Source organism: Falco punctatus, assembly GCF_963210335.1.
Source record: "Falco punctatus genome assembly, chromosome: Z".
Classification (NCBI taxonomy): Eukaryota; Metazoa; Chordata; class Aves; order Falconiformes; family Falconidae; genus Falco; species Falco punctatus.
In genome coordinates this window covers 73,121,496-73,145,924 of record NC_137586.1, presented here as the reverse complement: position 1 = coordinate 73,145,924, position 24,429 = coordinate 73,121,496, and the positions used below count along the sequence as shown (strand labels likewise).

Below are 24,429 nucleotides of genomic sequence, written 5' to 3'. Positions count from 1 at the left end.
AGACCGACTCTTACACCATGGTGGAGCAGGGAGAGCACCGAGGAGATCATGCTGGAGCAGGGAGAGCATGCGAGCAGCCCATGGTGGAGCAGGGAGAGCACCGAGGAGCCCATAGTGGGGCAGGGAGAGCACCAAGGAGCACATGGTGGAGCAGAGAGAGTAAGAGAGGAGCCCATAGTGAAGCAGGGAGAGCACCAAGGAGCCCATGGTGGAGCAGGGAGAGCACCGAGTAGGTCATGCTGGAGCAGGGAGAGCATGCGAGCAGCCCATGGGGGAGCAGGGATAGCACCAAGGAGTTCACGCTGGAGCAGGGAGGGTACATGAGGAGCCCATGTTGGAGCAGGGAGAGCACCAAGGAGCCCATGGTGGAGCAGGGAGAGCACGTGAGCAGCCCATGGTGGAGCAGGGAGAGCACCAAGGAGCCCGTGGTGGAGCAGGGAGAGCACGTGAGGAGACCACGCTGCAGGACCTCTTTTGTGTCAATGTGGAATAAGAAGACACGATCAACACCCTGTCTGTGGGGCTGCATTCCACAGAGCAGCAGAGCACTTTCCAAGCACGAAGCCTAGAAGGGCGCGAACAAGTGGCTACAGCGACCCGGAGGAGGTGTGACCACTTGCCGTGCTCTGCCTGTGCCGTGGTAACGTGCCCACACGCCACAGCCCTGGGATTTCTTGTGGCTGACCAGTGCGTTACTCTGCTTTTGGGAAGGGGGAGAAGGCCACCAAGCTGCTGCCACCAACCTCCAGGGGAGCACCCGAGACGGCGAGTGCCGGCCGCTGTTCTGCAGCAAAACCGCTAGAGGGCGGTCCCGGTCCCGGTAAGCAAGGACCCGGTCATTTAAAATGCTTTTTATTCTACCTAACGCTATTATAGAATGAGAATAGGATAGATAATCTTACATCCCGCTCATCTGACCTTAAGTGAGAACCGGACAGATGACCTTCCATCCCGCCAGAGGCGGGGAGCCCCGTGCGGTGGGGCAGAGCTGGGTGCCACCCCGCGCGTAGGGCAAACGTAGTCTGCACAGGGGAGTTGTATATTTCAGGAATTAGGTTTTAACTGCTGACTTCACAAAAGACAACAAAGTTCTGATAATGGTATCTTTGGCATTCCGTCATTTTGAAATGTCAGAATGTCAGATGAGCCGTGGTGGGGATTTCTTGAGATTTTTTTTTGTCAAAAATAAGTGTCTTGCTAGAAAATGTATTCTAATTAAAAGTGAAGTAGTTTAAACATGTCTGTTTAAACTTCAGCTTGTGATCAAGACAATAACCATCTGGAAAGTTTGAATGCCAGAATATATAAATATTTTAAAGGATATCTGAAGCTTTCATGACAGTGATTATTGTTTTGGTTTATTGCTGGAACTTGCTTTCCTAAAATATTTGAAACCACATAATTAGCAAGTTTTACTCAGCAATATTTTAACAGTTGTTATTATTTTCTACAAATATTGTGTATTTATATTTTAGCTATAATGTTATTATCAAGACATTAATAAAAATTCATGGTTTTGCTAATATCTACGGTGATATTGCTCATAAAACTTTGAAATATCTTTATTTTTCTTCTGTTTGGTAGTAGAAGTTCTTATTGCCTTAACAAAGGAAATGGAAACAATGTAGCTTAATGGATCATCTGAGCACAGCCCACACAACAGAAAGGAATATGTAAACATAAAGTTATTTAATAAACTTCCTTTCAATCAGTAGAAATTGCCGTTTGTTTGTTTGTTTGTTTTTCAGATTAAGAAATCCTTCTAAGAGAAGCAGCCAAAGAACTATCTTCTGGTTCTAAGCCAGTTAAGTGGCAGTAGGTAGAATTCAGTTAATCTACACTAGACTGAGTCTGACTGTGTTAATAAACTCATTTGTAGTGCGATGCAATGGTAAAATGTTAATGCAAATTATGTGACTGCATATAATTTATGGACAGAAAAAGAAGCATATGTAAAGCAAAGATTATTAGGTTTGAGATGATCATCTCACTTTGTTCAAATATGTTTCTGATTTCCTTTATATGCAGAGAGCTGTAGATAGACCTGAAGAACGTATTACTAAGTTGTCAATCCTTTCTTTTTACCAAGGTTCATATATTTATATTGCAAAATAGTCCTCACTGGTTTTCTTTGTAAGATTTCCAGTGCCTCAATCCAGAGGTGGTAATGTGCTTCTCAAATAGCTGGGATAGATTGTTAAATGAGATAATCACCAGCCATTCTGATCCATCCATCCATCCATCTTTAACTCAAGATTCCCAGACCAGCCTCCTGTACATGGCCGCTTTCTAGGAATTCTGAACTTGGTGACAGACAGATAACTATAAAGGTAATGTATGATCTTTACAGTCCTTGGATCATGATATTAATGTTGTGAATATTTGACAGTTGTATTAAAGATAACAGGATCAGTCTAGTGATCTTTTGCCTGCTGTAGGGTCTAAAAAGTTACAATCCTTAGCTTCCCTGCCAGCAAATTCCTCATTAAGCACAAGATATCCTAAAATAAATCACCAGTAAAACCTCTCTAAGATGTTAATCTCTGTAGAATTCTTTTAAGCAGGTTGTTCTAGCCAAAGAAGGAGCTTTTTTCCCCCCTTTTCATTCTACTATGTAGCCAAGCTGAAATACTCCAAAGACTTCCGTATATTGAAACCTGTGATTTGGGTGAAATGGTCATAGTGAAGCACAAGAATGCAACACAGATGAGGTTTACAATTTCAGTACAGACATGAAATTCCAACCTAAAATATTTGTATTAGTTTATACAAATATCTCTTTTATGTGTGAAGCCAAACAGTTTTTTTTTTGATTGATCTAGACCTCCGTTCAAGAAAACTGGGCAATCACTGCATTTTTGTCAGGCAATTTTGATGCAATAAATGGTGAAGTCCAAGCATTTTGACTAAGATTCTTAATGTCAGCTTGGGCTGAGAGCCAGAATTCCAGAGAAAACACAGGCAAATATTCAGGAGAGCTGAATCACAGCTGAGGTTTTGTGTTGGCAGTGACTTCAGCAAACAGCAATAGTCATGGACACATCTATGTCTTCATCATACCAGCATGGCTGGGCAGAGGTCTGTTTCACCTGTGTTTGTAGTAGGACAGTTCTCAGGTAAAAGCTGTCCTACAGCTCCAAGGACTGAGGAATTGAAGTCGTAGTGTCTAATACAATTCAGGTTGGAAGGAACCTCAGGAGATCACCTAATGCAATCTCTAGTCCTACACAGATAACCTTTTCTTGCCTTGGAGTTTATATATAGTTTAGATATCTCCACCCCCAGGCCCAGCTGTGTCTCTGTTTTTATTTCCACAGTATCAATTCATCTGCTGAGGGTCAGATGCTGGAGAAGTTTGACAAGACACTAAAATAAAATCCTCCCATTGCTTTCCCAGCTTTGAGCTGAGGAGCACAAACTTCAAAGGTCTGACAGTGGAGCTGCCCTAAGTGTTGATTTTTCAGAGAAGTTCAGCGGAGGTGCAGAAGGTGTTTCCACCTTGCACCAAGTAGTGGCGTAGCGGAGAAGAGGGAAGGAGGAGGCGGAACAGCTGCAGCAGCTGGAGTCGCCAGCATCAGTTTGCCTAGCAACCTCCCTTCTTAGGTAAGGGCATCAAGTTCAGTAGCAACAGCACCAGCAGAAGCAGCTCTGACACCTGGTGAGCTGGGTGCATGTTAGAGAACATGAGAGCTGTCAAAACACCAGCTTTAGGGCTCCGAAGCCTCCTCAGTTTATTGGTAGGTAAACTATATAGATCTGCTTACCAGAACTTATTCCAGTGGTCTGTGCATACGGAACGAAATGTATATGGCTTATTGCAGTGAGACAGCTATTTATACCAGGTGATTGTTGAATGTTACTTTAGTAATTTAGAAAATAAAAGTAATAGAAAGCTATTTTGGAAAAATCCATTGTATAATTCTATCTTTTTCCATGAGTACTGTGATAAGTAATTGTATAATACAGTAGATGATTATCCTCTAATAATATAAGGAAAAGTGATAGCATATTATATTAATAGGAACTATTACCTTTCACTGGAAGTGGAATAAGACCAGGGTGCATTATCATGACATACTCTGTTCTGTTCATATATATGCTAGGGTATATATTTTAATACATTATTTATATATATTATAATGTGTAATATATATATATATGTATAATTTTATTCTGCTACTGATGCAATTCATTCTGTATGCTATTATGATGTTGTATCCTTCCTGTAATAGGCTTATGTGATCTTAATAGCTGTAATTATATAGTTTAACATTTATATAATTAACTGTTGTATTGTGTTATTAACGGTATAACAAAAAAGACTTACTCAAAGAGTTTAGGTGTAAAAGATTAAAAGAAAGCGAGCAGTTTTGAGTGTGTTGTGTGTGTTTGCACGCATGCCATTTCAAAAGCAAGCAAAAAACCTGCTTAAATAAAATGTCTCCCTGAATATGGTCCTAGAACCACTCACTCTTTGTAGAGAAAACCTTCTGCAACTGAAAGATTCTTAGGTTCCCTCATTGTTTCATAGAAAATTTCTGGATAAATCAAGATAATATACTGATTGAGTTTGCATACCCCTAGGAAGCTGTCAGTTTTTGCTCTAGAAGTAGAAAAGAGTGAAATACGCCAGGCTGTGTTTCTGCATTTCATTTGACTTCTTTAGAAGACATAAAAACTTTGGAGATGAAACTCATCCTTTCCCTGTTCCCATACTGTTTGTTTTGGGTTTTTTTTTTGAGTCTATTCATATGATTTTTTCTGGCAGGGGATATTGGTGGAGGGGTGGCATGATTTAGATAACAAAGACTATGACTGTTGGCCCCTGGAAAAACCAGATGAGTATAATATGATGGACTGTGGAGGTGAGTGAGTCCTTAAGCTGTTCAAAAAAGTTAATCTCTTGCTTGGGGAACGGTTGAAAACCCAAACCTGCAGTACTCAGAATATTAACTAACTCATAATGAATGTTATGCATGGTGGAAAGCATCTGAATCAGTGACAACCTGTCTTCATAGAGAAATAAGTTAAAGAAAACAAACAAAAGATATTTCAGAGCAATTATTTGTCTAATATTCATTGGTTCCAAAAGAAAAAGTAGTAGCAATAGCTGAATCCCTTCCCCCAGAAAGAAACCAAAACCATTTTATTTCTCATTAGAAAAACAAATGCAACTTAATCCAAACAAAGCAGGCAGGCAGTTCTGCATTGCAGCAAATTCTGTTGAGTCATTGCTGAAATTTTGTAGTGTCAGTTCAAAAGTGGACTGTTTAAACCCTCCAGCCAGTAAGCAAAATCATTGATTCTACATGTCATGCTTTTCCACCTTGTCAAAACTGTGTTTCATGAGTACTTAAAAAAAATCTGAGATCTTTAACCATTTAGTCCACTCCGTTTCAGAAATTAATTTACATAATGAGATAACAAATAATAGAATAATTTTTATGTTGGAAATTGATTGTTTGAGATTGAAAAATAATTACAGAGGGACTGAAATATGGGAAATTAAATTTAAACAAAAGAAAATTATTCTGTACTGTAAGGGTGATCAAACAGTAAAACAGGTTACCCAGAAAGGCTGTGGTTCTTCCATCCTTGGAGATTTTCAAAACCCAACTAGACAAAATCTAGAGCAACCTGCTTTGGGTGACCCTGCCTTGAACAACACAAGGCTGGACCAAACGGTTTCCAGTGGTGCCTTCCAATTGCAACTAATCTGTGATTTTGTGACTTTGTAATTGATAAGTAGGTGGCATCAATCAACACTTTTGTTTATGTTGTAAAATATAAGATCAGAGGCAATATGTTTCGATAAGGTTTTTAGAAAAAGCAAGGACACCTGAGAAAATAATACTGATAAAACACTCCAGAACATATACTGCTGGGTCACACTCTGAGCTCAATTAAACATTTTCCAAGAGTTCTGTTGAAACAGTGAAAGTCAAAGACAATCTAAATAATTGTCAGCTAAGATTTTTATCCCTGTATAAATTTACTGTTGCTTCAACCATTCATCAGAACAGATGACTTGTTTAAAGCTATTCTTACTAATAATAAAAGTGCAAACTAAGTACAAGGAAAACTAATATGAGTAGGTTGCTTAATTAACATATACCCTTTGCAACCAGTTTTACAATGAACTCCAACCTCTGTCCTGCCTTTCTCTGTAGTTTTTCCCTGTCATCTGGGCTTTCTTAAAAGCAAAGCAAGAAGCATATACTGTAGCCTCATTGCTGTGGATTTAACACAAGATCTTCAAAGCATTTAGATGTGGGATATCTATCATTGAAAGAAGAGGGTTTTTTATCTTTGTGAAACCTTTAAAGGCAAATAGAAAGTAATTTAACTGAAATGTATGCTGACCTTTGCCTTCATTCTTACACATTCTCTGAAGCTCAGCTCTCTTACCTTTTAATGCAAATCACACTAGCATTTTTATGTAAATTTTTGTGTTGTCTGAGTTTCTCTCATAGTGTTAGCATTTATAAAGAGTGTTTAGTTTTCAAAAGAGCTGTGAAATCAAGAGGCTATTTTACAATTTACTTCTATAGATCTGAAACAGATTTATGTTTAGAGAAGAAATAGTACCTTCACTAACAGTGCAAGTGAATACACTTGTAAAAACAACTCCAGCGTAAGAAAAAAGTTTAAAATTTAACAACAGCACGAAGTGAGGATTTTTTTGAAGGGCAGGCTTACCCATTCTCTGCAGAAGGTATTTAACACTTTTTGACAAACTGAAAGTTACACACTTGTGTGATGTAAATAATTTGAAGGGATGCAAATTAAACCTTCATTAAAACCTTCATCCAACAGTACAGAAAGAGGTAGGTGAATGGAGTGGAATGATTTTGATAGTGTTGTTTAAGAATATGGATTAAAAACTTCTCCCATCTCCTATTTAATTTCATTCTCAGGCTCAAGGTAGGTAATATGGTGTCCCAGAGACAAGAGAGATGAATGGGATAAATCATCTTTCCCAGTAAGAGTATTGAAATGGAAAATGACAGATGATTGGGGAGTGCTTCTTCCACTGTCCTCTGTTCTAGATGTGATACAGTTTTATAAAAAGAAAATGTTTTCTTAAATATATAATTATCAGTATATATAATTTATGTCTCATGAGGCTAAGGGTTTTGACTGAATTTCATGTGTGTTGTCTATGCTTCCATAATGAGGTGTGCTCAGTGAAAGCAGCCAAGAATGAATAGCAATCTTTATCGACTGATCAAAGTGGCAAGCAAATCTGCCAGGGGAAGCAGCACTGCATTATGCTGGGAGCAAAGTTACTTCAGATAAAGTAACGAGATTTTTTGTCTTTTTCTCCATTAGCTTGTTCTTTTCTAAGTGAGTGTCAGAATCGATCAATTAATGTGCATTTATGTATAACTGTAAAACCATTAAAATGGATAACTGTTTTGGGCTTATAAAAAGCAATGAAACAATAGATGAAAATCACTATAAAGTTTTACATTTGTATGCATTTGTAAAGTAGAAAAGTAGAGCAAATATGTTAGCTCATGATTGTGTTGTTTCTAGGCTTGGAGATGGCATGGGTGCAAAGACCTCCAGAAACAGCTGTGAGCGGGGAATTCTTCAATGTGACCTATGCAGTCTTTGCTTCAGACAGCTTTTATCAGTATGCAGTGCAAAATCAAATCCTTTCTCACAGGTATTACCTTCTATAAAAATGCCTTCATGGTCATGAGTATGTAAGGATTCTATGCGTACATTTTCAGTAACATAATTGGAACACACACTCTGGGGCTCCTTCCTAGTTTCTTGCATCTCTTGAGGTCTCTTGCAGCTCTTTTTGCCCTGATATTTTCCCTCTGCAATGACTTTGCCCTCAGAGCAGCCATCATGGCACACTTGCCCACATGGTCATCATCCTGTATCTGTATTACTGTCTCAGTGCAACTCTGAATATCACTTCTTGACTTCTCTACACATGGATTTTGCAACTGAAGTTTAAGCATCAGACCAAAACTAACTGTGTCTTATACTCCTTTTAATCATAAGTGTATTTTAAGTGCACAACATGGATATGAAAAAGAGGCTGGCCCAACCCTGAATCTACTGAATTCAGTAATGAATTTTCTTTTGATTTCCATGGGATTTAAATCAGTCCAAAGTTTATATATCAACTCAGAGATTGAGTTGGTGACTGTAGACAGCAGAGGTTAAATACAGAATATTTATGTGTACAACTAAAAGGCTAATACATCCTGATTTTACACTTTTGTCTGTACATAGCAATTCTCCATCCATATACAGCAATGTCTGGGACAGAGGCAGCACTTGGTTTTCCCCACTTTTTGGGCTGTACTTGGTTAGTGTAAGAGCTGTTTGCAGAAAATCTCACATTTTCCTCTGCCAGTCTGAGTGTTCACATAGCAAAAGGTTGATACTGTATTTTGACCAGGTGTACAGATTACAGTTTTGCAAAATTTCTTTATCACATTTTCCGAAATTTATGACTTATATTATTTCCAAGGACTTCAACATGTTTGTGGAAAATGATTTTATTTTAAAGCCAGGTTTATTAGGATGATAAGCAGCTGAAAGTGTAACTGAGGAAACAGTGGGAGGAAGTGTTGCATCACACATTTGCAGGTAACTACATTAATCTTTCAGGGATGAACTTTCAAATGGCCCACCTTGTTTTGCAAAACATTATGCAATGAATCACATGCATAGATGAAGTTGCATAATTGAAAACACTGAGAATGAAAGTGGCCAGGGGCACGTGTTTCTGGTGGTGGAAGTAGAGTAATTGCATCTTCTGTGTCAGATATAGCAGTGTCAAGTAATCCCATCCGGTCATGAAGTCAGTCTGGGGAAAGAAATGAAGGCTGGTACTTGCTTGTAGCATAGAATTTGCCAGAAGTCCCTACCACATGGCAGTAGACAGTTGTCGGGTTGAAAACAGTCTTCATTGCTCTAGGAGTGCTTCAGCCAAAAGCAAAATAAAAGAGAAAGATGTGGTGTAACTGTTTATTCCACTGAATGTGTTTTTGCTACTGATTTTTGTGTGCAGGATGAAGAATAGGCTCTTGTGCTTGTTGCAGTTTTGGGGAATGAGGAATAAAAATTTTTTCTCTTTGCTGCTCATCTAGCAATGCTACTGCTGCAAAGGAATTCTGTGAGAAGCATGAATGCCCTGCCAGCTGGAAAGATGCGAATGGGGAGAACTGCTGTGTCTACCATGCCAACATTCACTCCTGTCCTCTGGCCTTCATGGTTAGTATAATGGTACAGCATCATGTGCTGGGTTAGACATAGTTGTAATAATGAGGTACAAGCTTATGACGTCTTTCTGTAATTACAATTAGACCAAGTCTACAGTTCACTAAAATCACTGTGGGGAAATTTGCCAGTTTTAGATTTTTTGCACAGGATGCTGACGCTTCAAAGAAATAGCTGAATTTTTGGACAAGGCAGTATTCAGAATCTCTCATTTTATATTTAGTGGGGCCAGTTTGATCTCTTTGAGACTACTTGACTCAGATCTCTGTTTCAGTCAATAGAGAAAGAAAGACAGATAATTTCATTCTAAAGCAAGCAGGGTGAGTTGTCAATTGGAATTGTTGTACTGTCCTTCAGCTTATAGAAGGACTCTGAATGATATGCTTAAATTACTGAAGTTGAGTGGGATAAGTATCACTGTCTGTGACTTGTAGGATTGAAGATTGTATACACATGTCCTGGGGTGGAATGATTTTTCTGTATCAGATCAGAGCAAAAAAAGGAATCCAAATACTGATTGTGTAAGTAGTATCTATCATAATGAGTCTGCTTGGTTCATCAAAAAAGCCTGTCCCACTCTGAATGAACATTTAAGGTTCTGATGCTAACAATACAGTTTGGGACACTTTTTTTTTTTTTTTTTCTCTGTGAGGTAAGCCTTAACAATAATTATAATAATAAAGCATAATAATCTTCATACAGTTGCCCAGTTTTTCTAGTTGATCTCCCTTCTGTCAACCTGACACATTCTTCATGATCAAAGATGGTATAATAAAAAGCCTAGTCTACACGTCTTGTGGCTAGTTCATGTACACTTAATGCCTCCACAACACCCCTAGCTTAATTCTTGGCAGTCTCTTCTTAAGGAGCTGTTTTATTAATGATTTCCTGGGAGCCTTAGCTGATACCAGGACTTCGGTTTAAAAGAGGAATCCATGCTGGAACCATCATGTCAAAACTTTTGTCTGGAACCATAGTAAATAACTTCAACATCCCACCACCACTGTGGTGGCCTCTTGATTATTTCTTACTTTCACAATTAGTTCTGCATGGCATTAAGGTGTGGAAAAGGTGAAAGCATGTAGCCAACATGCATCATCTGGCTTCCTTGTAATACTGTAAATATTTCAGTTCCTGTCATACAGTTGTCATACAGCAAAAGGCCATGAGTATCATTGTATAAGATCAAACATACTTCAAAGCAAGGTTTTTCCATTGTTCAAGAGGAGGTTTTGTTGTTTGTTTGGGGTTTTGGTTGGTTTTTTTTTCAGTGTCATGTGTTTTAAAACATTATATCTTGGTTAACATGAACCCCATTTCTTTTGAGTTCGTCTGTCTTACAGTGCATTGAAAGAAGTGCCTAAAGAAATCTCTGGACTTAGGAGACAGACTTAATTCTTTCAAAGAAAAAAAAAATCAAGATCATCAGACAGCCAAAATAATCCTTTATGGTTGCAATTGCTTGGAAGTTTACATCTTAACAGCTTTACTAAGAAATGTTCTGCAAACAGGCACAAAAGAGATGTTTTCCTTCCTCATTTCTGTATCAAAAGTGAAACCGCAACAAAACCCCTTTAGAAAAATATAAAAAGTATGATATGATTCTGTTTCTGGTTCTAATACAGAAAATCCTGAAAAAGTGTATTAGCTTCTTAGAATTACTGCAGTTAAAATTTGGGACCACATTTTGGTTCATGTATTCTAAAAAATAACTATATTTTTGAGATTTTACTTCAATATAGGAAAAAATGCTTGTCTCTTATTTTATCTTTTAGTTTATGGCAGAACAATGTTGATTGTGCTTTGACATTTTAGTAAATTTGGTTACAGAATATAACTTTATTTCCTGTTAAAGAACACAAATCATTTTAAGAAAGTAAAAGTGGAGGAGCTAGGATTTTTGTTGTGTTGTGGTTTACTAATGTAACCAATATATCTGATAAAGGGTAGAGGAGGAATATGTGGTCCGTGGATCCCAGATGATGGCCAGATATTTACTCACACTTTGTCTACAGCTGGCAAAATGACCCAAAGAAACTGGACTGCCAAGGTAAGTATATTTATATAGGACTTTATACATACATATACACGCACATACCTATGCACACATACACACACATATTCCCAGAGGATTTTACCTGGTTTGCTCTCTTCAGAGCTTACTTGCTATTAGTTTAGTGTGGTTCATGTAAGTCTTCCCCATTTCATTTATTTTTAAGTGTTCTGTGTGTACATGATGCATATTGCTGGATAATATGAATTCCTGACTGACAACATGTAAGTAACAGCTTTACACGCTACTACTGCATAGGTAGGTAATAGAAGTAATGGGCATGGGAGAGAAGAGAACAGCCTAATCTGTCTGTTTGAGGCCTACGCTAACAATATATTGCACATACATTGTTATGTGCATGTGTCTGGAATGTGTCACAGGTTAATATGGCCGTTAGCAGGCTTCGACCCAGCAGAAGTAACAAGGAAGCAAACATGGCAGCATGCATAGGCTGATCACCCTGCTTGGCGAAAAGAACACACACCAGAAGGGGAATCAGGCCTGCCTTTCCCACAGACATTCTCTCTCCTGTTTCTGTTTGTCTCCCCAGCCAAGGATACCTCCTTCCTGAATCTGAAAAAATGCACACATACTTTTGCAAAACACCGCAATCAGGCAATTGTTTTTATAATAACCTACTATATGCAGGCGAAGTTTTGACACTTGCTGCTTTGTTCACTTGTTTGACAGGTTGTTTTAGTTCACGTGGGTGTGACTTCTCTCATCGCACACATCAGAGTTGGGAGAATGCAAGTTGCTCTGGAAGCAAAAACCACAGTCCTTCCTGCAATAGGTATGATATAAAATGAAGATGTGAGGGAATTGCTTATTGATGGCAAATCTCAATGCTTTTATCATTCATGCATGGTTACCAAGAGCAAAAGAGACTCCTACCACTCCCTCTTACCATTTAAAATACACAAAATTATTTCTAAAATTCTTCTTCACACAACACTAAACATCTGAAAAAGTGTCTGAGCTTCTAACCTGTGTTTGAACCTAGAACAGTTGGAAGCCACTCATCAAACAGGTAAAGTCAACTACCATGATGAGTGGCTTCAGGTACTACAAAGCTTGTCTGCAGTTGATGGGGATGTGAAAATATTCTTCCATCTAGTATGTTTTGAGGATCTGGACACTCTTCATCTGAAGGGGAGCACACTAGCCTTAGGCACATAGGAAACATAGGAACCCAATTTGTTTCCCTTGTTCACATTAAAATTGAGTCCTCTGAAAGGCATCGATCTTTCATTCACTTTGGTATAGCTGTATGCAGGGAAGCAGAAATAACCATAAGAATTCTCTTAGCAATGTAAAACTTAAAAGTGGACTTTATTTAAGAAATTAACCACACAAGCTGAAGAAAAATATTGGGTAGAATAGGAATGTCATCACAGTACTCTTCTGGAAGTTTGAGAATATATTTCCTAATGTTATGGAAAAAACAAAGAACCAAAGCAACTCCAGTGTGGATGGAAGTATTTAGCTATCGAATTTGCTATTCATTTCAAGACAGCTGCAGCTGAGTTTTCCAGTAAACTTACAATTTATTAGAAAATAAATTTAAAATGCTGCTCTACCCCTGAGGCAGAAAGCGACTTAGTGATTATCCTGATGTTATGCTGGAAATAGATCGACTGAGGCAGAGTTACAACCGAGCAGTGAATTATTACATAGTGACAGAACGATACCTTCAGCTCTTCTCAGAAGGCTGAAGTAGAGCATGATATTAGTTTAGTCATACAGGTAAAATTGAAACACCACTCAAGACAAGGGAGAAAGAGTTTTGTTCTCTAGGGCTTTTGTTTTTAATCACATCTGATAAGGGTCTATTTTCATAAGACCTTGGAGAAAAAGAAATACTTGAAGTATGGGTTGCAGGGTTTCATTCTGTAGTATCCAGTGTCTGCTGCTGCTGCTGAGGAAGGGTCATCATCTTCTGGGGATCTCGAGGGCTGGATCAAGTACAAAGAATATAAAAGACAATGACTGCCTTGAGGAACTTTAAGTCTCAGAAAAAACAGATGGACAATGAGAAACAGAGTAGTGATGAAATGATTTATACACCAAACATGTCAAAGTCTCTGAGGTCATTAACAATTTAATCTGATCAAAGAGATCCTGTATCATTTTAAAATTTCAGGTTATTCTTTCAGCTGCTGGGGTGCTATCTCTGGATTCTTCAAAGTTTATTCTTTTTGGTACTCTGAGGTTTCCCAGCTCAAGGAACCTGTGTTTAAATCTGAATACAACCTTGTGGATGGATGACACTAACTTAAAGTGTTCTGATACGTGTTTTCTTTTCTAATCAGTCTGTGGAGATGGCTTTTGTGAGGAAGAAGAAGGCTGCTCTACCTGTCCAGCAGACTGCGGGGAATGCCCACTGTCTGCTGATGCTAGGATAGCAATTGCCTTACCAGTTTGTTTAGTCTGCACTGGCTTCATTTTGGCAGTCATGGTAAGTATCCTTTCTCTCGTCTTCTGTTTCCTTTTTCTTACTTCCATGGTTTGCTTAGAGTGGAGCTCTCTCTTAGTAGAGAGATAGTTTTTCTCCTGCATCCAGAACCTGTGTACTATGGAAGAAAGCAGAAGGAAGGGAAAAACCTTTTTGGCTTCTTTATGAGGGGAAGCTCGTTGGGCTTGGAATTTTCATCCTGTAAGAGAGAAGACTGAAAAAGAATGTAACAGAGGGATGGATATATAATAGTAAAGTAAGAAGAGGTTTTTCACAAGAGGGAACGAGGGTGTGCCAATAAAATAAGAGCATTTTTCACTCAGAATAAAACTCTGTTATGAAATTCACTGCTTCAAAACACTATGGAACCAGAGGCATAAATTAAAAAATAAATTAGGTAAATTCATAAAGGGATTAGTTCCACCAGAGGCCATTAAATCTCAAAGTCCAAATACAACTTCTAATGGAAAACTTTCAACTCAGGATATTCTCAAAAGAAATAACGAAAGAGGATCTTTCTTTTTTTTTCCTGCTTTTTGTTTTGTTTTGGATTTTATTTGATTGGGGTTTTTTAATAGGCTCATTTTCTTAGTGTAACTGAACTGGTTTGGTTCAGTTCAAAGTGATTAATTTTGCATAACAGTTATCAATTATTATAACAGGCTCATGAAGAAAAAACAAAAAAGGAGTGAGGAGAGAGGAGTATATGAATATGGGAGAAGTAGTTTTGGATACGATTGTATGAAAATGTCTGTATAAAGAGCACGCAATAATGGCTTATCAGCTCACAGTGCTTTGGGGAAAAAGGATCTACATTCCTTATGTGTCTGCATCTTGCAAAAAACACATTTCTGAATCTCATAACAAGGATTTAGTGGGTGAATATGGCAGTTGTAGAGTCATTATATTGACTATGCACATAGCATAATTTATTGGGGGTTTGGCTTATAGAGCCTGTAAATTTATACACTACTCCTTCCTCGGGGATTCCTTCTCTTTCCATCTTATATTGCAGTTGCAGTGAGCATCTGAGGTATGCAAGGGCAGTGAAAGGGAATGAGCAGAAGGCTGGTGGCCCACCAAATAGGTACTACGGGAGGGCTGAATCACAATTAGGGTTTTTCTCTGCTCTGTGCCCCTCTGTGTGGCTTTGTGACTTAGGAACAGAAGCACTGTTGAAAACTATTCGAGCATTTATAATCCATAGGGCAGTTTTGACAATGTGTTTATAGTAACTGTCCTGTAAAAACCATGTGATCTGATAGAAATGTGTAATTGGACAGATGAGGAGTTCATACAGTTTTAAACAATCGGCATTTTAGAAAGAGCAATGGAGTTTCTTGGCCTTGCATAGGTTTATCTAAAGGGTTTATAGCAATATTTACCTATTATTTCTGATATTTTTTTGTATGTAGGTTTTGAAGTTGGGGTTTTTATCTTCTTGCATTTCTGTGTACTTATTCCTGCTAACTTCTGCAGTAGCATCTTCTTTTTTTCATGTTTTAGTTAGGTGATGAGTAAACAAGATAAGAAAGATCCTTTTATCCGATTCAGTAATTAATATCATGTAAAAACAACCATCTGGGAAACTAATATCTTCTTCAGTCACTCAACTGTTGGAGAGGATTCCTTTGATACCACTGTTTGTAATAAGCCTAGTGGTCACTTCTAGCCAAAATGCCTTTGCTCAGTCATACCTTTGCAAGATAAAATGTAGATGTCTTTTCTCAGAAACCTTTTGAAATAAATGGGATTACCTAATTTTGAGTCAGTGACCTCTATGTTTGTCATAAATTTCTACTAAACTATTGGCAGAAACTCCATACCATGCTCCTTGTGTGTTATCTTGGGTTTTGTTACCTGTTTCAGTGGATGCATAATTCCTAATACTAAATTCCACACTCTAGAAAATGGTATAATGATGATAAAATGCTGCTTTGGTTTGACATTTTGGCAGTGACTGCAGCTATAACAGCTGTATAATCTGCTGCTCCTCTTTTGAAAGCATGTGTTTACACTTTCTATGTTAGTTTTGCATGTCATCTCTACAGAAAATCAGCTATTAGATTGACGCCACCTTTTCAAAGTAGCTACAGAATTCCTATCTAATGTTCTTTATGCTAGAGTATTTGACATAATATGACCTCATTTGTGGATGGGTGGCTAATTCTGTTACAGGATATAAGATGTACTCCTCCTTATCTTGGGGTTGGGATGCGGTGTGTTCTTGTCGTGCACTTACATAGCACAGGACATTTCCATGGCACAAGGTGATGTAAGCCACTCATCTGATGTCCAGGCTGAGATGTAAATGTGTAAGAAGTATTGACAATAATGGAGAATTTGTAGCCAATGCAAAATGTGACATGTAGTTAGATCCTAGGGTATAGACTGGACAGTTTTTAATATTGGATGCTGTTTTCTTCTAAGCTTTTTATTAATATTCTTGGTTCTCATGTTACTCATAAAGTATATATTGGATACTTAAACATCAGATTTTGTTTGGATTCTTATAAACTTTCATCTTTGAAAAAAATAATCTCTGGTTTAATTCCTTCAAAGATAGTAGGGCTACATCAGGAATGAATTTGATTTATCTTTGTAGTGGTTTCAATACCAGAAACAAAAGATGTTTTGGGATGAAAGCTGGATTATAGACTTCACCTGCATAAAACAAGGTTAGTAACTTGTCATTTTGATACTATGATCAATTTTCTTAATAATTTTGAAAACAAGTTCAATCATAAGTACATCTTTGTGTTTTAAGGATCTTCCTAAAAGTGAACCAATTTGTGACAGATCTGTAGTTTCACCCCTGTAACCTCTCTGAGCTCATCACTGATATTTTTGTTTATTGAAACTTTAGAGGTCGAAGTTATTCTAAATAGTTTCCTTCTTTTTTATGGTGATTTGTCAATTAAAAAAGACAGGCCTATCCCAAAATAAACAGATAACCTCTGGACTTGGACAAAATAAATTACAGTTGCTTCAGTGGATGTATCATTCTGTATAATTGGTCTCACTAAGTTGCCCTGGACTTGCACAAATATAATGAGGGACCTAATGAGATACTAATTTCTCTCAGTGTATGCTATCTGTGACAGACTTGCTGCAAAAAGTAATTCATTATGGCCATTGTATTTTTATTTTTTTTTTTTACCTTCTGGATATAAAATATGATTTCATTGGTTCTAATTAAGTGTGTTCAGAATAAATCCAGATGTTAATATATGCTCTACTATGCTGCACTTAAAATAGGTATAGATTATTTGCTTTGCTGTTCATTGTTTTAACATTCAGAAGGGAAACAATGCCTAGATCTTCAGAAAGGGTAAATTTGTAGAAATCTGCTGAAGTTGATAGTTCTGTGCTGACGCACACTCTCACTTTCTGTCTTTGTGAGGAATTGCTAGAAAGATGTCTGCTGTATCTGCGTTACATCATTATGTTGCTAGTAGAAATGTCAAGACATTCTTGTGTTAATACATAGTAGAGATGCTTTCAATCTTGGACTTCAACAGCAATTTCTGTGTAGTTTTGATATGATATTTTCATAGCTGTACAGAAGAGATGTTAGCTTAGAATTTGAGTACATAAACCAAACTAAATTTCAGTCCAGATTTGTGAAAACAGAAACAGAACACTCAAGGAAAAGTGTCTTTCAGTATAGCAAAAAGTAACATGAGCAAATTCTCAGCTGATAGTGAATTAGAAGAGGTCATAAACATCACATGGGAGTAGAAACAACAGAAAGAGACTGAGGAAAATTAGAACCATCATCAAAATATAACAGATCAAAAATTAATTTGAAAAATCCAAGATGAAAGAAGTAGTTTTCTTGGAGAGGAGCCTATGAAGCATCGATACTTTTTAAGGCCTAGCAGTGATATTTAACAACTTAAGAGTAATGAGGACTGGTAATATGATGAGTTTTGGAAACGGTATGTCTCTCTGGGCAGAACTGTTCAAAGACAGCCATAGCGACCTGAAATGCACAGTTATCTAAATGGAAACTCATCAGTAGCGGTGTACCCACAGTATGTAGCCTGCACTGTGAAAAATTAGCTTTATTTTTGCAAGATAACTTCTTTATTGGTGCATTGCGCCATACATATATTTGTGTGTGTGTATGTGTGTACACACACACACATGCACACTCTTATTCTCAAAGCTGTCTCAGGGATCTGTAACATATTTCTGGTGGAATGCTGTAGAAAGACTCCAAATGTCAGCGCAATTTTGAACTGCATATGGATAGTATTATGCTGTGGGAACAGGCAGTCCTGACGGAAGGTGAGATACTGAACTTCCTCAGCAACACCTTATTGGATACTGACACCAGAGAGAGCTGAGAGGTTTCAGTGATGCTGAGACTAATCGGCTAAATCTGGGTTTTAATTGGAGATGGTGAAATGATACGTGTAATTCACTAAATTAGTTTTAAAATCCATTTTGTTACCTTGAGATGGTCAACAGAGATTAAAAAACGTATGTTGAGATCACTGATCTTTTTTCTGTCTGACTGGATTGTTGCTGTTCTCTGACTTCCCTCTGGTGTCAGAATCACTTCCCACATCCCTGTAACTTACAGTCTTCTAGAAGCTCCAAATAGACTTGTCAAAGTACAGCACAGGGCTTGCTCTGCTTCGCTGTGTTATGTCCTTGACATCTAAGTAGCAGCAAGGGCTAATCATCCCAACAGCAGAAAGTGAAACTGGCATCACATCCTGAGCATTAGCGGGAGAGATCTCTGGCAATGAATCACCTCTGGAACTTTTTTACTTTTTATGCAGCAGTCACATTCCAAGCAATAGCTTTCTATCTTAAGAAGACCAGTTGAGGTGCAAAGATTTGGGGATTTCCCTATATTTGCCTTCCTCTGAAGTCTCTGCTTTGACAATAATATGCATCTTCAGCGCCTTTTCTGATCCCACATCCCATTTAGATCACATAGTACGGAGAGCAACAGGAAGCATGATGAGTGCTCCCACAGCGCCCAGTGACTCCAATGCCAGCTGTATTACTACTCTGAGCTCCTGCACAGCGGCTGCTAACGTGTCCAGGAAACAGTACTTCACCCAGACTGGGAGATAGTAAGTCAATATATTTCTCATTTACTGCAGTACCTACTGTGATACAGTTCCACCTTGCTTTCTGGTTCTTGCCACTTCTTTTGTCAGGCCAAATCCAGTAAGTTAATATCATTGTTCCGACTTATGCACACATACTGGCTGTGGAATATTTTACGTGCCAGGCTTCTGTTTCAGTTGTCATTTCTCCCTTTTGTCTTGGAGACTTGTTAAAAGGCTGTGGCTGCATAATGTGTCTTGCATCTGTTAACAAATGATCCTTGCTGTTCAGATATGTTTCAAAGCAAGGCTTTAATGCATTCCTTTTTCTAAAACGCAGGCAAAGCATGGCTAGGTTCTTCTCACTAAAGAATAGCATCCTATACAGTAGCACATTAGAAATCTTGTCCTTAAACCAGCTGATGTGACTGAAGATATAGAACATTTCACCTCTGGGTCACATTATAAACATACATATCCTGTAACTATATGGGCAAACAATATAGTCATATCCTGCTATCCAGAAAGAAATTTTTCCCATAAAAATAATATAATTAAGGGGTAGGGGAGGAAACGTGCAAAGGTGGAGTTAATACCTACCATTTGAATACACAGGGCAGGATCTGTGCTTTGCAGGATAGAGGAACTTAGGATCATCGGCTGGGGGAGCAGCTGCCTTTTCAGCATAGATCACTGTTCTGGAAAATCAGTCACTTCACTGATGAGACACTGCATCCAGCTTAGATCTTTTACAGTGAGCATTTTTACTGCTTCTTTCTGAATGATGACATTTTCATCATCGTCATCTTCCTCAGATGAATCAAGGTCAAATGCATTCATCTAGGATGAAAGGTGTAAGAATGGAGCATTCAGTCTCATTGGCAAAGCACCTACATCTGCTATACCACAGACTGTGCACTCTGTATTTATATAGTCAGTATCACTTAAATTTCCTGCATATACCTCCATTGGCTTCCTTTATCCTTCCAAGAAAAAATTGCTTTGGTGTCCATCAAACCCATCTACTTCATTACTGAGAATGCTTCATCCCATGAGAACAAAAAGATGTTAAGTATCAGTGGTGGATCTCCAAAACATCAGGCAGAAGGAACAGATAGCAAGGATGTTGCTGAACATTTTCACTAGCTTTGACACATCCTTTTCTGCTACTCCACCATCCAACTGTCTCTTGACTCTAACACTCTTACATTCTAAATGTCATCTGCAGATCAGGGATGCTTGAGTATAATCACTAATGCTTCCCTTATCACAGAAAGAGGGCCCTGTCACTTGTCCTGTACTCAGATTCAGATTTACACCCACATACGGACACACTTAAATTCTGTGCCTCATCTCCAGAGACATGAAGCTGTCCGCTGTAGAAAAAAAATCCAGTCCACTTTTGTAGTCTGACTGGCTTACGAAGTTGGCCTAACACTCTGTGAACAGCATTTCATTCTGTTTCAGCGATGGTAGAACCGTGGCCATAAAGAAAATAATGAAGAAGGCATTCACACTCTCCAAATCTATACGTAAAGAAGTAAAGCAAGTGAGGTAAGAAGTAAAACCTAAGAAGTGACTGTTGTTCCATTTTTACACTGGTTCTTTAGGGGTTACGATCTGTCCAAATGTGACTGTAAATTCATATTCCTCTTTCTTTCAACCTTTGCTTTGACAGGAGATCAGAATTTCTGTATGCTTGTTTTACTTTTCTCTCTACACTGTGAAAAAAAAGCACTTGGTTTTCCATTTACCCTACAAAAAACAAGACAGACATCCATGATAAGTGCTGGTGTGCTGTGATTTCTGTTGATTTTCACAGGGAACTTGACCATCCCAATCTCTGCAAATTCATTGGAGGTTGTATAGAAGTGCCAAATGTTGCCATTGTGACAGAGTACTGCCCCAAAGGCAGCCTGAGTGATGTTCTCCTCAATGAAGACATACCTTTGAACTGGGGCTTCAGGTATAAAAAAACTTTTGAAAAGGTGAATGACAACAACTGTGCTATGTGCTGTTTAGGAAAAAATGTTAATTTTAGATTAAGTTCTAGGATAGAGAGGCCTGCACTGTGATATGGAGAGAATGAAGAAGAAAAAAAGTAAATTCAAATATCCAGCCCAACTTGTCTTCTGGGTTTTTGAGCAATCATATATTTAGTACTGGTCATTCTAAGCCAATGACTTTTCAACCCACCTCTAGTTACACTGCAGAACTGGTTTTAAACTTTTCTTCCCAACTTCATTTTTTCCCCCAAATATCTTAGGCATCCTCATTTAATTAAAAATCACTGCATCTCCCTTTGCAAAGATACATTGGTGAAATGACCAGCATACCTAAAAATGCTTTATTATATTTACAATACAGAAAATGGGCTCACATTGTCAATGAAACTGCCACAAAGGCAATGACACTGTTTTTCTGAGAATAATCTTCTTGGCACACTCCTTCTACTTCTGATTTATGTTTGTCTTCAGCAAAGAAAAAGATTGTAATGGAGGAAGCCTTCCAAGTAAAGTGAGAAAGTTAATAAAAAATGATTCTCTTGTAAACATTTGAAAGCACTCTCAATGATACAAAGGTACTGAGAATTTCAAAGAGAAACTCAACTGTCTTAAAAGAGGTTAAAGGCCTGTGGACTCAGACGGCTGAAAAGAAGTTATGGGCTTCCAGAAAACCACCTTAAGTGCTTTGGAAAAATGGGCATGAGGACACAAACTGAAAGCTATCGCGGTCATAGACTTTCTGTCAACTTCAGCAGGCTTTGGAGCCACACTGAAGTGAACATTTCATTGAAATGCTAGCTCACTGATTTTTGTCTTTCAGGTTTTCTTTTGCTATTGATATTGCACAAGGAATGGCCTATCTTCACCACCACAAAATGTATCATGGACGGTTGAAGTCTAGTAACTGTGTGATAGATGACCGATGGGTTTGTAAAATTGCAGGTAAAGAGAAGATAAGAAACAGAATTTCAAAACTGTCCAGCTAACTCACTAATGCATATAGATTTTACACTCAACGGTCCTCACAAGCACCTCCATGCTGACACTTCATGTGGAAATGCTGACTATATCAGCCCTCACTAGAAGTGTCCTGTGCTGAAGCAAGTTTCATGTTACATTATCAGGTCAAGTCATTTAATATATGCCATGGATGCACACAACTGATCCCACAAATGATGGAGTCTACCAACACCAGTCTGAGCAGAAACTCCATCTCATTCTCAGTTTTGATACAAAGAGAAAACCTGAGCCATGGACAGTGCTGTATCGACATGTAATAATGCTGACTGACTGGCAAACACAAGGTAGTTTCATGGAGAAAAGCAGACTCAACTCAGACCTTTTCAGTCCTGTACACGAAACTGAATCACATTCTCCCAGAGACAGACTTACAGGGCTGGGCTGCTCCTGGTGCAGGAAGGCAGCCTGTGAGGACAGGAAAACCACTGGAGGGTCTGGTTCAGTTTGCAGCTAGCAAAGGGAATGAAAACATTGATCATCTCTTCTACTTCCTCCCTAAAGAAGTTATCACGCTCTTTAACCTGTAGCCATCTTAGAAAAAGCAGCAAAAGATTTGACTTTCAATGGTTCGTCCTATGACTAAGGCTCCTACACAGGGTCGTGCCTGCTGCTCCAACTCATGTAGTGTCCTGCTGCCTTCAGAACTGCCTACTTTGCTTAGAGCCTGTTCTGGAGAAAAGCACAAAAAAATGGAGGTAGTTTGATTACATTAACTGTCTCACCTTAGCACAGCTCCTATGAATTAAATGAGAACTCTGTGACATTGTTCAGAATTTAACTGGTAGCATTGTAGAGACTTCAAATATTCATTTGAATTCATTTGGTTTATCTGGATGCAATAACGTTAAACAAATCCCACAAATAACCCATGTGGGAGCTATTTGAAAAGCTCCGATGACCTCCAACATAAAGGATGAAGCCCTAGGACCATCTTAATTAGAGGTCACTCCAGACAAAATCAGACATGCATCCTGTCCCATACACTCAACAGAGTGCTCTTTATATCAGAATGAAAAGTGAGCTGTTTTTTCCCTCCTCTCCATTGCTGAATCACAGGCTGAGGATCTCTTCTATGTTAGGCTAAAAGTATAGCTGCAAAGATGTTTCACATTTATACTGCCTTTATTCTGAAGCTAGGGGGGTGCAAGCAAAGCCCACCATCTTTCAGTAGTTCTAGCCTATCTAACTTGTAATTATTCTAGCAACCTGCCACCATAGATAAGGATCAGGGGATGACTGAAACAGAAAACTGCACTTGCATGCTAACTCTTGCACTGAAGTGAGCCTGGTCTCTGGATATAATTTTATAAAATCATGAAATAATTCTGATTGGAAGGGGTCATGTAGTTCAACTTCCCTGTTGCCATACATTGTCACTCAAATATTTGGTTTCCAGATCCTATATTTGCAATAGCTTTAGGGGGACAAGACCACCAGATACACACTATTTTTAAACTAAGATGTGTACTTCAAATAGGGAAAATTAATTCCTTTAGACTAGTTGTGCTGTCTACTAATGCACATGTTTCAGAGAAGTACCCACTAAATAGTTTAATTCCTGTTTTATTCCATGGTAGATTACGGTTTGCAGTCATACAGAAAAGAAGATTCTCCTGAGGAATCAAGCTCACACCAGCAGCATTTGATACCGATTTACACAGCTCCTGAAATCCATTCCCTTTCAGACTTTGAACCCAATTCTATGACAGACGTCTACAGGTAGTTAACTTTTCCTGTTCCTTGCACTTAATAATCTCATATCAAGCTGGATATTCTTTCATCACATTTAGGCTCAGTGTAATTCTGTGGTCACCCCAGGTATATGTTTGACTGTATTTTGAAAAGGATTGACCCTGGAATACAGAACAGCATGAATAGTAGAGGATCTTTTCTTTCACGGTAGATAAACAAATACTGAATTCACTGACATTATGTAAATGCAGAGTTCGTCTAATGATTTATAAGGAGTTACTCTGGACTGGTAAATAAAAAAGGTATACATATCTGCTATTATCTAGTAATCCATTTTTGTTGCTGTTTCTTATGAAAAAGTAGATTATTTTCAATAATGGTACTACCTTAAAAGTTAATAGCATCAATTTTCCAGGATGTCATAATGCACATCTGCATCCCATAATTCTGTAATTAGTGTCAATACATTATTGTTATGCTTACACACAGTGACAATGTTTGGTTTTCAGGGGGAAAAAAATAGTGGTAGGAAAAGGAATTGATGCACTAGTGAATAAATCCATTTCTTTTATGGAAGATCACTTCACAATGGCCTATTTGGCTATCAGGCTTAGACTTGCCAGTGATGGATAGCTTCTATCCAATCACTTCTCAGAGAAGTGGGACTACAATTGAATTTTCAGGGAGTAATAATACAATGAAAAAATCATTGAACTAGGATTTTTAAAAAATTACCTACATGTCTTGGTTATTGCATGACTTTTCTGTATAAAGTAGGAAAATCACTGTGTTCTTGGTGTATCCTATTTCATACCAATGACACTTCCGCTGTCAGCTTATATCTAGTAGTTTGCTGAAAGCATTTGAAAGGGGGAAACGCAGAAT

At 38.2% G+C, this 24,429-nt stretch overlaps 1 protein-coding gene across 1 annotated transcript in view; it reads left to right on the top strand.

Annotated features, from left to right (window-relative positions):
* The first annotated feature begins 468 nt into the window (after positions 1-468).
* Positions 469-24,429, top strand: part of LOC308056828 (atrial natriuretic peptide receptor 2-like) — a 44,872-nt gene continuing 20,911 nt past the window's right edge. Inside the window, exons 1-13 of the mRNA XM_080372687.1 lie at positions 469-2,330; positions 4,769-4,865; positions 7,540-7,672; positions 9,120-9,243; positions 11,195-11,299; positions 11,993-12,095; positions 13,615-13,760; positions 16,363-16,435; positions 18,703-18,850; positions 20,294-20,380; positions 20,649-20,792; positions 21,653-21,774; positions 23,430-23,571. Coding sequence (XP_080228813.1) covers positions 4,850-4,865; positions 7,540-7,672; positions 9,120-9,243; positions 11,195-11,299; positions 11,993-12,095; positions 13,615-13,760; positions 16,363-16,435; positions 18,703-18,850; positions 20,294-20,380; positions 20,649-20,792; positions 21,653-21,774; positions 23,430-23,571 — 1,343 coding nt within the window. The 5' untranslated portion in view covers positions 469-2,330; positions 4,769-4,849. The remainder of the gene's footprint in view (positions 2,331-4,768; positions 4,866-7,539; positions 7,673-9,119; positions 9,244-11,194; positions 11,300-11,992; positions 12,096-13,614; positions 13,761-16,362; positions 16,436-18,702; positions 18,851-20,293; positions 20,381-20,648; positions 20,793-21,652; positions 21,775-23,429; positions 23,572-24,429) is intronic.